General features: G+C 39.7%; 1 protein-coding gene and 1 long non-coding RNA gene across 8 annotated transcripts in view; both read right to left on the bottom strand.

Annotated features, from left to right (window-relative positions):
• Positions 1-5,504: 5,504 nt before the first annotated feature.
• On the bottom strand, positions 5,505-11,829 carry LOC137864683 (uncharacterized). The gene is made up of 2 exons (XR_011101593.1): positions 11,534-11,829; positions 5,505-10,822 (listed from the first exon to the last, which is right to left on the bottom strand). It is a non-coding gene; the product is annotated as an uncharacterized lncRNA (long non-coding RNA).
• Positions 11,830-11,850: 21 nt separating this feature from the next.
• Positions 11,851-16,167, bottom strand: part of KATNIP (katanin interacting protein) — an 85,149-nt gene continuing 80,832 nt past the window's right edge. For all 7 annotated transcript variants that reach the window (XM_068699048.1, XM_068699046.1, XM_068699045.1 and 4 more), the window contains 2 exons: positions 14,461-14,549; positions 11,851-12,542 (listed from right to left, as the gene is read on the bottom strand). In XM_068699048.1, coding sequence (XP_068555149.1) covers positions 12,487-12,542; positions 14,461-14,549 — 145 coding nt within the window. In that variant the 3' untranslated portion in view covers positions 11,851-12,486. The remainder of the gene's footprint in view (positions 12,543-14,460; positions 14,550-16,167) is intronic.

Here is a 16,167-nt window from a genome sequence, read left to right as displayed (position 1 = left end):
GGGTTGCTCTGACCTTTGTATGACAGATAGTACCTGTCTGCCAGCATGGTGTATCTATACTGTTCTCTGCTTATTAGCAATTTATTTTACTTGCAATCTGATGTACAGACCCAGCACAACTTGTTGCCCACTGTACCCCCATTCCTTTTATGTCCATTTCCTTTTATGATAAAATCACCCATCTAGTCGATCAAGGGAAGCCTGTTGATGTAATCTTTTTGGATTTCAGTAAAGGTTTCAATACAGTTTCTCATAGTATCCTATCACTTCTGCCCATTTTAGAGACATGCATTAGGTCTTTTACCTTGATAGCTTTCAGCTATTCCAGTGGAAGTTTGGGTTAATTGGATCCCCTCAGAGGGGACACCGGTACTTGAGCCACCTCCCCTGCTTTTTCTACAGGGAGCTCATTTTCCTGAGTGTTTCCTGGTGTTTGTACTCCTGTGCATTACCACCTCTTCTTGTTCTTGCATAAACATTAGCTTTCCTTGCTAGGCATGCTTACCTAAGTTTGACTGGAGAGAGACACACTTGCTAGATTTGCTTATCCAGGGTTGCTGGGGAGAGAACTGCAGCACTCTCCCCCCACTTTAGAAGAGATTTTCAGTGCCCAGTTCATTTTCTCTCTAGCCAGCCACTGCTAACAGAACAGAAGGGTGAGGGCTGAATGCCTACACCTGCAGAAAGAGCCCTTATCTTTGGAGGGTAACAAAATTGAGTCAGCATAAGGAAAATAAAATAGCAATATCTTAAATACATGGGCCTGAAAGTAGCTTTTGGCTTTCACTTTTAGCATGCTGCTCTTGCCAGAAATGTGTCTGGTTACAAGCATGTTCTGTCTAAAGACTTTAGGTTTTGCTGCCTAGTACTCGGTCAGAAAAGAAATTACACAGTCCCATTACTCTGACAGTTAAAGATTCATCCGTTGTTCTTGGACAATTCATACTGATTTGCACTGCGTCTACATTACTCCTAGGCCTAAAAAAGCCTTCTCTCTGAAACATTATCACCTTCACCTGTACAGACAGACAGAGAAGGCAACCAGACATACAGAAAAAAATCAGTCCATAAATCCGTGTTGCATTCCATCCTTTTTCTTTAAGCTATTTTTTTCCTTTAATACATACTTTCAAGTCTAAAGAGCCAATACTGGACCAAATAATTTTTCTTTCCTAACTACAGGAATTACATTTGCTACTCTCCAGTCACTCCCAGATCCAGATTCATTAGTATTGCACCTATTCAAGTAACGTGCACCGACTGCTATGTATTCAAGCCTGCATGTAACCTGTGGACCTAAGCTGTCGCACAGGGTAGACCAAGTCTGTCTTCCCCCACTCCATCTCTGGGAGCTGATGCCCAGTCAGAAGAGTGAGGACATGAATACTTTTCACAGCCTCAGGCGATCTGTAGCTTGCACTGATTGATTGAGATAATTAAGCAAGCTATTAAAATTCACCATACTATGGCTCAGTAGGGTTCAGCTGGCAGAACAGATTCTACAGCAGGTGAGTTACGCTAAACAGAGGGTTCTGATCCACGCTGCTCACAGAATTACAGAATAATTTTGGCCTCCTGTTGACCCCTAGAGGTCAACTGGTCCAACTCCTCTGATCAGACAGAATTCTAGTAAAAGAAACCAAATAATAGAAGTTGTGCTGCAAAATCTAAACTGTTGCAATACAATAAACATCACTAATAAACAAACAAACAAAAATAGCTATAAAAACAACCTGTGTTGGAATCACTTGCAGGCCAGATCCACTACATGAAAACCTGAGGAGTTCTGTTCTCCCAGAAGAACTATACTGGGAGATCATCAAGATAGGAGCTTTCCTAAGGCTAATCAGGCTGTAGAACTTTAATTTACATCTGCTTTAGTGAGTAAAAAAGATAAATGGCAAAGTTTCTGTGGTACTGTTTTGCAGGGCCCTTTACTATGGTTATATCATGCATTGCCAATTCATTTTTCAGGCTTCTCATGAATATTTCTAATGCATAATTACAGTCAAATTCAGTCATTAAATCATACACTTTATAACCTCATGCTTACCCCTTCATTCTTTTAATAATAATACCCCTGCATAATGTGAATGCTTTCTGCAAAGTAAGTCCACCAGCCCTTCTGGTCTGTGACTTACTATATAGCAGAAATAGTTTTAGGAAATGTCAAGTTTTTATATTCATTTTCAGCATCACTTTCATTGAAATATGAGTCACAGTTCTTGGGCAGCACCATTAATTATCATTAATCCCTCCTCCATTCTTCCTACATGGAAGGCTGCTTCTCCTGATGTGTACTCTACTCATTTATATGCCTTTACATATTTATATACCTAATTCCTTTTGGACACTCCAGTCCAACTGACTTTGGTAATGTTCATATTAAACCTACAATCATTGTTTCCCAAGGTGAAACTGCCTCTGGAGACTTTTCCATTTCTTATAATCATGTTTCTGTATGTGGTTTTTCACTATGAGTTGGCTTTTCTCCCTTTGCAGTCTGACAGGCAGACGTGCACCCAGCTAGTAGAAAGGCTACAGATGAGAAATAGACAATGTGGAAAGAAAGTGGACTCCAGTCAGGACGCTGGAGAGAATGGCTGCGTGTTGCAGTTGAATTTCCAGCTCAATTAGAAAAGCTGTTTTGTCTCTGTAGTATAAACCTCAAATTTCTACAAAAGGAAGACCCAAGCAGATATTACATGCTTCACATAGCCTGCTCTGCTAGCAAGTCACCAATGCCAGCTTCTGCCTCCACTCTGACCTGTCAACAAGTGGAAAAGGCTGGAACTACACCCTGCATCCACTTGAATTACTCTTGTTAGGCTTAATCTGAGCATGGCACATGAGGAGAAGAAAAAGTAGAAAGGAAAAAAAAAAAAGAAAAAAAAAGAAAGCCACTTTATCTTTCACCCTGAACAGATTACCAAGATGCAGATCCTCCTAGGGCCTTAATGCTACACTGCGAGATCCTGAAGGACTTTGGATACAAGGACAGGAGATGCACTGATTCACCAAAGAACTACACTGAGAAATTGCAGATCTTAGTAAAGTTCCTTAGTAAATCTTAGATTTATTGTGAAGAGTACATTTTCTCAATGTCCCAAAGAGAGTGATTAAAATACACATCAATGTCTTGCTGGGTCAGTGGATTTTGATCAGATTCCCATTTTGTATTAATATTCAGATACATTACCATCCCAGAGAGATGAATAATAGGAGCTATTTCATTTTTCTGACAATATTAAATATAATGAATAGTCTTACTACCATCCTGCATCCTTCTCCATGAATTCTGACCACAGATAGATCTCCTGTTGGTAATGGAAATGTCAATTTGATTCATCTATTTGCCAACTAATCCCTACCAAATAATTTCCAGTATACAACAAGCCATCCCAAAACATTATTTTGGAAATAAGCCAGAACTGGTATTCATCGTAGATTAGTTTTTTCCACTGTTTAGGCTTACACCACTTCAGGGAGCTTTGCTACTTACTTTATTTTTAGCAGTGACTCCAGCAAACTGGAGGGAGGTAGTTCATAAGACTTCTGCTAGCTAATCTGCAAATCTAAAATTATAGTTGGGAGACCAATTTATCATTACAGAGTTAGATGATGACAGAAGAGATGACCTTTCTGCAATACCAGACATCTTATCCATGCCTACCTAGGCTTTTAATCAGCAGGAGAAAGTATGGATTATCATGTGTCAAGAGAAAAAAAAAAATCACAGTAAAAAAATCACAGTAAAGTGTTAAAGCAGGCTGCCCAGAGAGGTTGTGCAGTCTCCATCCCTACAGGTTTTCCAGTCCAAACTGAATGCAGACCAGCGCAAGTTCGTCTGGTCTCCTCACTGTCCCTGGTTTGAGCAGTGGATTGGACTGGGTGCTTCCTGAGGTCCCTCCTGAATTACCTGATTTTGTGATTCTATTATATCTGACTTCAGCTTTGCTTTGCTTTTCCAAAAGCTTTGGTTTTGTGCCAATTCCAAGACCATGTGTAGATTTTCAGGAGTGCACATGTTGAAGTATTTCATATATTTTGCATTATTTTTTGTACAAATTCCTTAAATTCTTAAAAATATCTCTGAAATATTTTGGATTAAAAATATTCTATGTTACTATGCAAGCAGATAAAAGGACTTGCATTCAACACAGCCCGTATTAAATGGATTAAAACTGAACACCTGGCAAATTTCATAACGTATGTTTATTTGTGAATCCCAAGATTCACACTGTTTGGACAGAGAGCTTTGCACCAACAAGCAGAGAATGTCAGTATGACTACATATAGGAAAAGATTTGTAACAGTTGAAGATGTGGGATAGAAGCAAGGGACTACATCTTGAAACTGGAGTGGCTCTGTGAAAGTTTTAATGGTGCAACAGTGGGCAGATGGCTGAACATGAGACCCCTGTTAATCACTGTCTCAGTTTAGCCTTCAGTGCATAAATGGGGAAACACAGCTAAGAGAACAGTTACACCATTTACTACACGGCAGTAGTGTCCACAAAAGATCATGTTCAGTTTTAAATTCAACAAATCAAGAACAGAAGATTCAAAGAAGAAGCATGCAAATCACTACAGCATTGGCAAGAACGCGCTACAGCTGATTGTGCACTTTCAGACAGGGATGCTTTGTGGTGTGTCCTCATCCCTGAACACTGGTCAAACCTGGAGCAGCATCACAGGACTGACTTTTCTAACAGCACACTAAGTTAAGGATGCTCAGGTACTAGCAGGTGATGCGCCTTCCTCCCACCAAGCAGAAATGCCCCTAAAGCAAAGGAGCATTAGAAACTACTTCATTCCTCCAACCCCTTCCCTTACAACTAAAAAATCTTACCATGAAACTCCCCTCTGTCACCCTAAGCATGCTCTACATGGCTAGGTGCACCTTTGCTGAGTGCTTTCTGTCTGAAACACCAGATACACATGCAGGGGAACTCAATGCCCTAATGGCAAGAATGTTACACTGGGTCAGACAGACTCCACCTTACCCAGTATCATGCCTCTAAGCCAGATGTTTAGAAGAAAACACAACAATTAAGAAACATATAAGAAATTTCCTACTAAGGCTCTTCCTGCCTTCATTCAGGCTCAAGGACTACCTAAGCCAGAAGCTTTTATGCATTTAGTGATGCTAGATTTTTGCTAAGTCTCCCCATGAAGCTGAGTTAGCTTCTAGTAACAGTCAGCATCTTTTGGCAAAGGCATCCCCAACTACCTGCAACATAAAGAGCCAACTCTTTCATGTTTCAGACCTGATTCCTACTCTGTGTTGAAAGAGCTAATGAGGAACCAATCCCTCTGCCCCATCCCCAGGCCAGTTATTTGCAGATGGCCATATAACCCCTCCTTCCCATGAGCTGCTGGCAATCTACATCTTAAAATTTATGTCTGAGACAATCCAAAGGTCCATCATGGCAGAATATAATCATCTAGTGTTAAGGATTTCAAGAAAGGGAAACTAATTGCCTCTTTTTTTTAAAAAAAAAAAATTAAATGCTTACTTGCAGAAAGAGGCCTGGAAAACTCAATGAATAGGAGCATAGAGCCATGAATAACAAGCAGTAACAGAGTAACAGCACCAGTGCTTTACACTTGCTAAGCCACACTCATAAGCAAGCAGGGATGAAAATCACCAATGTCTCACCTTAGTTCAGTGTGCTGGCTGACTCATTTTCCTGCCAACCACTCTGTGTGCTCTGTAAAGCTGCTGTGCTAGTGCTGCCTCAGTCCTCATCCTCGCTGAACACACTTCTTGCTCAAGATGAAAGTTCTTTCCTCAGCTTGTTAACAGACAGAAAAGTCTGTACTGGCTGCTACCTTGTGGTGCTATCAGGTGGAAAAGAAATCAGTGTAAAAGATAAAAGGGCTCAACCACTATTAGTTCACTGTCTTTACCATCTCTTCTCCCAGATACAGTGCTCCTCTTGGGCAAAGTCATTTCCCTGAGAAATCTTCCCAGCCAGAGGAGCTTATTCTGTATTGTCCTATCCTTATGCCTATTGCACTTGCTTTCCATGCAAATATTCTCTACAATTTGGAGATCAGTTCAGCCTATATGCCTGAGCTGAGCCAAACCAATGAGCTGTAGGTGGAGGAAGGAGCACTGATGGAAGCAATAGTCTGGAGTGGGAAGCTCCTACCCTGCAGATCATTGGAATGGTCAGTCCTCTCCTTCATCTAGGACCTAAGCAAGGGATCACCAGAGTGCCATCACACAAAAGGTCTGTAGCCTTTTTTTTCCCTCTTTTCCAGTAATTTCTAGATCAGTAAGAAAGAAGTCACAGTTTGCAAGTGTTGCCTTTTACGCCTGTATCTCACCACTGCAGCACTGAATAGGGTCCTGAGCCAGGGTGAGTGGAGCTGATGCTGTTAGACAAGGGTGGAAAATTGATCTCTTCCCAGAAAGATTTAGAGGCCAGTCAGACAGGAAATTACTCCAGATGGGCACTCTGTCCCCATCTCTCAGCTCTTCCTACAGCTAGGAGATTCACTCTATAATTGCTTTTTTAGTCCACATTTTATCCTCAGCTGACAGAATTCCATTAGGGTGATACAAGCTGTGTGATAAAGGGATGTTTGTGTCTCACATGGGCTGTAAGTCATTTCTTACCAAACAAGCAAACAGTCACAGAAGTGGGCAAAGAGAACACTGAGCCAGGAGCCGTCCTCCTTTTGCGCTGAATATTGGGACTTCAGCATTCAAAAGGAAGCAAACGTTCTTCCAATATCTTACATGCCCCCTGATTCCCTCTATTCTCTTTGCAGGAGACACATCAGTGCAAATCTCCAATATGATGGAGATCCACTGTGCTTTGATCACAGCTGAGGGGCTAGTGAACAGTGACAGCACAGGTCACAGCAAGCGGCCTACATACAGGAAACTAGATGAAATGAAATGAATGCTTAAATACATCTAAGCACATACAACTGAAGAGCAAAACATGTTGGTTACACCTGAAAAAGAATGTTTAAACAGGACTTTCAGGACTATTTTGGAAATGAGGAGTGGCTTTCTAAGCATAATGATGTAGCTAAAAATACACAACAAAATAAACTGAAAGTGCATAAGGAAAGGTGCATCAAATCCTGTAGTGTACATACGTGCAGTACCTATAGCACTGGTGAAGCCATTACCAAGCAGCATATTAAGGTCTGGAGTCCACATTTTTTGAAAAATATTGGAAGAGTTTCAGCAGCTTCACTGCATCTTAACAAGAGATCTGCTCCTGTTAGAACTCAGCCTCCTGTATCAGCAGCCCCAGACCATTAAGACCAGCCTACAGTATCCACGTACAGCATCTGCTCACACCAGTGCTGGTTTGGATTCAAGCCACTTGCTGCATTCCCTGGGCCAGTCAAGAGCTGCACCCAACAGCAAGGACTGGCAAAGCAGATAGCAAGAGGTCAGGGTTGACCTCTTGAGCAAGCAGCTCATGATGCTGTCAGCCTCTCCAGGTATTCCAGACATCCACTGACTGGTGAGCAGCTGTTGGCCCTGAACAGCAGAGGTGTTTTGGACAGTGCTTGCAGCTGTCTGGCTAACAGTGTGCCACAAAGAAGTGAGGAGACCACTTGGGTGCTGAACCAACCAAGGAGACACTGAGAGAGTGTCAAGACTACTCCATTGCTGGTCTCCTTACACTGATGGAGTACAACTGTCCCACAAAGCCTCTAAAGTTACAAATGTTATCGCAAGAGCTTAAGCTTCTCCATATTCCCAGAACTGAACTGCAGAAGTAGAGAAATCAACAACGTAAATGGAGCAGACGCTCCTCTCACCACCCATTCCTGCTACTTGGAGGAGATCAGACAACAAGAAGCTGAAAGCAAGATAAAATACAGGCTGTTACAAAACCACAAATCTTCCACACAGCATAAAAATCTTTATGGAGTTTTCATAACCGTTTTTCTTCTTTCTCAGTCTATACTCCAGAGCAGGAGCACAAATGCTTCTGAATTCCCTGAAATGCTTCTATCTTGCAGAGAAAAAGCCCTTACCTGAATCATGGGTAAAACGGAGTCCATCTGCTTCCTAAGTCAGAATTGGGATGTCAATACAGCACTTTGTATTTGCTTTTACCTGACTTCGGCTGTGCAGTGAGCTTTTCCTGGAAATGTAAGGGGATTTAAAAACTCAGCATTTGACCTCTCTGACCCATGGCTCCCATTCTCATATCATCACTGGCAGTGAGCCTTATCTCTGGCCAGTCCAGAGTAGACAAAATGCCTTGTGTTGCCAGGAGCACCAGAACTCTGCCCAACCTCACAACACCCAGTCACTTACCAGCACTGTCAGGCTCTGGTAGATGTTGCAAGTCTGGCGTGCATCCTGGAACTGACAGGATTAAACATTGCTACAGGGAACAGCATATCACTTGGACCCAGCAAAAGCTCAGCAGGACCAGGAAACCTCACAGAAAATATCACCACTAATGTTGTGGTGTAATTTTATGTCCAGGTTCTGACAGCCTAAGCTACCAGAAGAGCTTGGTTTAACTTGGCTGCTGTATGCAGCATCTCATGAAGCTCTTCTGGTTTCATCCTCCAAAATGAGGATGACTCCTGAGTCTGTAGAAGAGCTTCCATGTCTTATATGCTGTCTCTTATACTGTCCACACCCCAGCTTGCTCCCTTGCCCACAGGTGGGTGCTTCTCACGGGCAGAATTTAAATTCTACTGTATTAAACCACAAAAAGGAAGAAATTGTAGAACTGAAGTTGTAGGCCTTCCTGGGCATCCTGGTTTTCAGATTCCACTGTGAAGACTAATAAAACTATCTTTTTAAAGATCAAAAATTATGCAGCACAACATGCATTTCCTTACAGATTATTTCTTTTTCCTCTGCCCTTGTGAGACAAACTCATTTGTTATTTTGACTTAACCCCTTTGAAGTAAGTCGCTATGGGTAAAGGTGAACAAATATGCCTCAAAAGTTTTTGAATAGTCCAAAAATTGAACTGGGCTTAAGTTTAATAATTGATATTAACGTATTCAGCCAGAGTTCACATTAATCCTCCTTTTTCCTTTGTCATGCTTTTGACAATGTCAAATGATGTGTTATTGCTGCTTGAGAATTATTTGTGCTGAAATTCTGACATTACTTGACATTGACCGAAGCACTCTGTGGGGATTTTCTTGATTGCATGTTTGGTCATCTTCTTTTTCCTCTCCTAAATGCTTCTCTGACATGAACGTACTTGTGACTAGTTGCTTTTAAAAAGTGAAAAAAAATGAACTTAATTCTTCCTCTGATTCACTATGGAAATGAGCCCAATAATTTGAGTACATAGGACTGACTAGGACACAATTATCTTTGGTTACATAAAGGGTCATCACATCTTGGCTCCAATTAGAAAGGCACATACTGACATCTCCTACACTACAGAGATTAATGAAGTATTTTCTAAACATTATGATACTTTCTGTATGTGACTGACCAGTATCAAGGACGTCATTAGGCCTTGCCTTGGTGACATATGCCATGCCAGAGTAGACAGTAGGCTGGAAAATCCTCTCAGCCAGAGACAATGCAGAGGAGGATTTTCCATAACTTAACACATTTTTGGAAATATTTCAAAAAGACACAGTGTGGCAGTTCTGGGGAATCTCTTGAATGGGCAGAAGTTGCTGCTAGGAGAGGCTGACAATCTGTGTGCCAGGCCTGCTGCACCGTATATGAATCTCCAGAGGCAAAAGGTATCAAAGCAGGCTGCAGTTACCAGCTGGATGGAGAGGAAGCGGTGGCAGAGAAGCAGGGAAGGAGGAATTGTGACCCTGTGGATGCCTGGATGATGTGCTGCACAAGAGGAAGGAAGTGATCAGCCACCTCTCTCAAAGTACATGCTTCTACTTTTACCCATTCTTGCAGTTACAGATCATGAGGACTGGCCCATGAACATGTCCCGACAAGGCCACCTGTTCATTCAGTTTCCAAAAACTATCCCATTATTCTCTATTGAATACAAGGCTTGATGGTGATGTAGCAGAGGCAGCAAGTGGAAGAGAGCAGCCTTAAAATACTTCTCATTTGGAGATCACAGCATTGTTCAGGACCCATTTGAGATTGGCCAAGTATTTTGCAAACAATTAAAAATCCTGGAGACAGGTCACATCATTAGGGTTGGAAAACCACTGCCTGTCCCATAGGATTTGAGATGCTCTGTAATCAGACGCAGAGAAGAGGGGTCAGCACAGAAAATCCTCTCTCTCTCAGACCCAATTCTCTGCCTATTCAGTGCAATTTTCTTAGAAGAACAGGCTATGACAGGTCTCATCTCATCTGTAGACCACTTGTATGACAGATCTCTGATCATGCCTTAAGTCTTATAAAAAAAATAATATTGCAATAGCCTCTCCTCTTCCAAGCACTTTTTTTTTTTTTTTTTTTAGTCTGTTCTTAACTGTATCAATAATGCTTCTTTCGGCTCCTCCTCAATTTGTTTTGGAGTTTCATTTAACAGCTATCTGATTTGGAGAAAAAATCAGAACTTGGTTCTTGGCAGAGCAACACTGGTAAGTGCACTGTGGGCGACAGCTTGAAGAACAACAGAAGGATTCTTTTGTCAATGCAGTTTGGAAACAGCCTTTAATCAAACTACAATATACTCACGTACTTCAGTTTTTTCGTTGGCTTAACTTTAGTGATGACTGGATAAAACTCAGAAAAACAGTTTATCATTTGGGAATACAACAATGCTTATTCTGATTCATTCAAGCTCTGCTAATGCTCCCAAGAGAAGTCTTGCCACATGCATTATCCCAATTTCACCCTACTGTGATGAGCTGCACTTCCTGTTCTAGATATCCTGGCAAAGAAAGGAAGCACTAGTGTTAGAAGATGTCCCACAAGTTTAGTAATTAATACAAATGCTTTTGTGGACAAGAAGCACTTTAATTTACAGAGACAAAGCTCTTAATCAAGCTTTGTGAAGATGTATTTTATTCATATCTTTTATTTTTTAAGCAGGAACACTTGTCACACTAATAACAATACCAATAATTAAATTCCATAACAAATTCTATTGGTATTATAAAGAAATAGACATCTGTTTTACATTTAGAAGTTCTTTGAATTTAATACAAGAGACATTTTGTTGCTTAATCAATACACAAAAATCCAGGAACTGCATTGCTATCTTCAGTCTTTACAGCTTAGCCAACAACAGCTAAGTATTTTATAAGCAAATATACAGACTACTGCTCTCCTGACTTAAAACAGAAAGGGAAGCAGCACATTTTGATTCTGTATCAGGAGCTGCACTAGTGTATCTGTGATGTATAAAAGCATTTCAGAGCTTTCAGTTCTATCTGGAAACAACAAATGAGTTCTAAATGAGAAAGGTAGAACGTTCTACGAGATCTTATAATAGATTTACAGGTTGTCACCACTGACAAATTTTCAGTGAAAAGCACATTTGCATAGCTAGAAATCCTGCAGCATGACAATTTGGTTAGAGTATTCTGTATTTTAAAAATGCAGTTCACTCCTTACCATCTGTTAGTTAAAATGCATTTACCATTTCTCAAAAGGGTTGATACACTGCTGGCAGCTGGTCTGGTTAGTGCAATCCAGGGGTACAGCCTCCTTGTTCACATAACCAAATGCAGGTGAAACTGGAGAAAAGAGCATTAGAGCATTGTTCTGTAGCAGGAGAATATGTAGCATATTAATGGATAGTCCTTCAGAAAAAAAATATTTTTTTTTGCTTTTTTGTGCTGGTGAAATAATAAAAGAAATGGTTATTTCACCGGAGGAAAAAAAAAAAAAAAAAAAAAAACTAGGCATGACACAGCTGAAACTTCCTTATTAAACCTTGATAAACCCACTTCTGACCTCCATTTTCTAAAAACAATCATCGCACGTCTGTGCGCCCAGTGGAACCTCTTCTGATATCATAAACAGTGTCAGCAACTAGAGAGACAATACATGAAAACAGAGTTGGCAGCCTAGAGACAGAGAGGTAATGAATATTTCTTATATGTGCATTTCCCAAAGAACTATTTACAAGCTTCTTCATCAGTAACAAAGCACACACTTCCTTCTAGTGGGAAGCTTCGCAACCAACCACCTAGGATTTCAAAGTTAAAGCTTAAGAAATGCTCTAAAAGACCTCATTATGACCATCACGTTTCACCCAAGTTCTTGGTACTTTGCAGAAACAGTTGTCAGTTAGCAGTGAGGTTCTCACTCATTCCTATGTTTCTTCTTCTATGGATTTTCAATTAAGAGCGGGAAGAAAATTCAGACAGCGTAGATAACAAAAATAAAAGAACCAGAAAACTAAATTCATGCTTTAAATTTCATTACTGAAGAAAATTCTCCTTTAGCCAATAAAGCTTCCTCTCATAAGATATGAAGCAGTTCAGAAAACACAGAACAACTTCCGTTTAGATGATGTGTATCTTGGAGAGCTAGATGACACGTATCTAGGGCTGGATGTATTCAGGACTTTCCAGCCACCATCCCATGTTACCTCTTCCTCCTCTGCGGTCCTTTTTCACATATGCAGGTTTTGGGACGCAAAGCTGTTAAGGGAAATTAAATGCTGTTTAAAGAATGCTCCTGTATTAATAATGAAGTCCCATTTCTATATCCACCCCAGAATAAAAGTTACGCTACTCTTTTCAGTAATATATCTTACATGGACAGTGAGTGAGGCCTTGTAGAAAAGAAGATCTCAGAGTGACAGACTATGGAACAGTATCCATCTGAATCGGGGTGAGGAAGTAATTTAATTTGTTACTCTGTTTCTCAATGGAGGCTGAAGAGCATTTATAGATACACACACAAATTTTGGTCCCAGAAGTGACAGCACAGGGACTCCGAAAAGAAGGCAGAAGTCAAATCAGGTCCTATGGGAAGTAGTGGCAGAACAGCACTAACTGTGGTTCCATTTCAGAGCACAGAGCACTAACGCTAGCTCTTTCTTGTGCATCATCCCCTCACCAACGTTCTGATTTACAATTTTACATGAGTGATCTGGCTTCAGAGACTAGATGGGATTATCACAGGTTTGGGATTATGTTGAGGGAATAGGATGGATATAGAAGAAATAAAGGAACATAAGGGGTGGTGCAATAAGGTGAGGTAGAAAAGCAACATCTGAAAGCAATGCTGGCAAAATTACTTCCATCTTTCAACAAAGAGGATAGTCTGACTCCAGAGACATCAGGAAAATCTTCCCCCCCACCCCCAAAAAAAAAAGTCTTATGTAATCACTTTCCTGGGGAACCTGGTCTGAACTCAATGTTGGCCCCATTCTAATTAGGAGGTTGGACAAGAGCCCTCCCTGAGGTCCCCTCCAACCCAAATTATTCTATCACTAATTGATGAGTTAGTATTATTAGCCCCCGTGTCTGATACCAGTAAGTACTATAGAGGTGACAGTGGACAGAAGTCAATAGGCAATCCTCAACAGATAACCTCACAGTAAGAGATGAGGACTGGCCCATCTTTAGGTGGCAAAAAAAGGCCTTCTCCTTCCTTAATACCTGGACAACAGACGTGACAGCAATGACAATGATACCCTATAGCTAGTAAAGTATAGCTATGTCTGCACTGCAACCCAGGATGTCATTACTACAGACACAGATATGTGCAAGATACTTCTGACACAGCTAGTGCTAATGTATTAATATTTTGAAATTAATATTTTCAAATTCCTTTACAGAATTGTTACTAAAAGCCATCAAATAATAATGAAACACTTTTTAGAGAAACTAACTGGAGAAATTGTCTTGGTTGGGGGAGAAAAACAATCATGAAAATACCAGCTTGGTTGAGAATTTGTAATATATTCAGGGTGCTATCCTGTATAATTTACAACAACAGGGACTCTTCAGACTATAAACACAACCTACTATTCCTCCTTGGGGAAGGAAAAAAAGCAAAACAAAACAAAAAAAATAGGCTCTTTAGTTATCACTTTGTAAGACAAAAGACCAACAAGACAGACAGTGGGAGGAATAAGGTCAACTCTTTTTCATCCCTGTTCCATTTATTGTGATTTTGGATTTGCTTGAGGAACAACAAGCAAGTAGTTCTAGGACACATATGCATCATCTCTAAAGCTGCTTAAAAGGCCAGTGGGGATGCAACATGCCTATTACTCCAAAAGCTATCTTTGGACCTGTACTGTAACACTACTTTTCAGTTTACCTTAAGTCAGTTTCTTTCCTGAGGACTTCTGTTCATGTGTTGGTATAAGCTACAACTACATGCCACATAGGCCATTGATTTATTTCATCCACTTTCAGAGTTAGATACAGAATAAAAATCCATCAGAGTATGACATTCATGTTTGCTTTTTCCTAAGAAAAGGTAGAGCTAAATAAATAAGAGGTGTAAGTCCTCCCATTTTTCCCAGCTTAGGTCTTTAACAATGTTTATTATCCATACTGTCTTTCTAGAAAATAAGCAGAAAATTGTAAAGACAGAACTAACCTGGATCAGCCACAACTTGCTTCATTTTGCTGTTTGTGATAATCTGATTTTCATTCATCATTCGTACATCCTGATCTCCCATATGATTGCTGAAAAGATTAAAGTCAGTAAAATAACCGAAATAATCAACGTTTTGTAAGGCTATGATTGGCATGGAAAAGGTTACCAAATGAGTTACTTAGGTTCAGGAGGCTTAAAAGAAATAATACAAAAAGTGAAACAAACAAAAAACACTGAAGCACAAACACATCATGAGACTATGTAGAAAGACAAGGCATTCTGTCTGCATCTACCTGAAGTGTTTTTTTTTCGTTTGTTTGTTTGTTTTTGGTTTTGTCTGTTTGTTTTGGTTTGTTGTTTTTTTGTTTTTGTTTTTGCCAATTTTAACTAGCAGCTAGTAACTATGTAGCAATAGGCACACATTCAAATATAAACATCAAATTCATGCTACAATTTTCTTGCCTGCCTGCACAGCTTGAACCATAACAACCAAAGAGAGATTTTACATAAGTGCTGTACAAAGAGGGTATAAAATCCCTATATGGAACTTAACATTATTTTGTTATGTTTATACAGTATTACTTGAAAAAATCCTGCAATATTAATTTATTGTGATAAGTTTTGTTTACAGGCTGACATAGAATTTTAAGATTTTTTGTGTGTGTGAAAGAAACAAATTCAAAGTTTAATTAAATTACAGAAAAAAAATATGTAAAGAAAACAACACTAACATCTCCCTTTCACACAGAGAAAAATCCATGCCTTTGATTTTTTTCTTTTCTTTACAAATACTACACACAATAGGCTTCTATTCTTGCAGAAAAAATGTAATACCTCTCAAACCAACAGAGTGCAACAGGAGAAACAATACTGGAGCAAATCAGAATTTACATCGCTGATGATAACATGAGACTTCAGTTCAGGGTTCATAAAATGTTACCATTGACATGTGAAAGAGAATAGACCAAAGTCAGAAGTACCAACATATAAAAGCTCGAGAATATACACATTGTAAAAAATAGATAGATAGATATAGTAGATATCTATGTTTTATTGCCAGAGTACCCTATATTTTAGTGGGGTAGCATAAGGAAAAAGAAGGAATAGAAGACTGCAAAACAAGCTAAGAAGGAAGACCAGGAACATTCCTGCACAGGAATTCTATGAGAAAAGACTCTGCATATTTTTGACTGGAAAACAGATCATGAATTGACCATAAAAGGATTTCCCTCTTAAAACTTAATCAACATATATATGTCTTTTAAGCATGTGTAAAGGAAGTTATGTGAAGAAGATCTACAACTATACGAGGAACTTCCCTGCTTTCAATAAAATAATACTCAAAGATGTTAAAATGAAGATGTTAAACTGAAGAAACTAAAAGTTCATTTCTCCTTCTTCCTGTATCCCACTGAAAAATTCTTCAAAACTCATAATTCCTCAAGACATTTTTCATTTCAGTAACTTTTTCACTTGAAAAACTGTTTACCACCAAATTTTACCATGACAACACAGCCACTTGTCCAAAAACACAAGTCTAACATAATACTTCCAAAACACAATAATCTACTTTAACATCTGGCATTGCCTGTGGCCCACACCACCTGTGCATTTTCCTGTGCTTTAGAGAAGCAAAGGAAATCCCTGTAAGCAAACGTGAACTTCTACAGTGAGTCAAGATAGCTTACATTCCTTCCACTTATTTTT

The sequence above is a fragment of the Anas acuta genome, chromosome 15 (genome assembly GCF_963932015.1).
Source record: "Anas acuta chromosome 15, bAnaAcu1.1, whole genome shotgun sequence".
Lineage (NCBI taxonomy): Eukaryota > Metazoa > Chordata > Aves > Anseriformes > Anatidae > Anas > Anas acuta.
The sequence above is the reverse complement of the archived record's forward strand: the minus strand, read 5'-3'. Positions and strand labels throughout refer to the sequence as shown.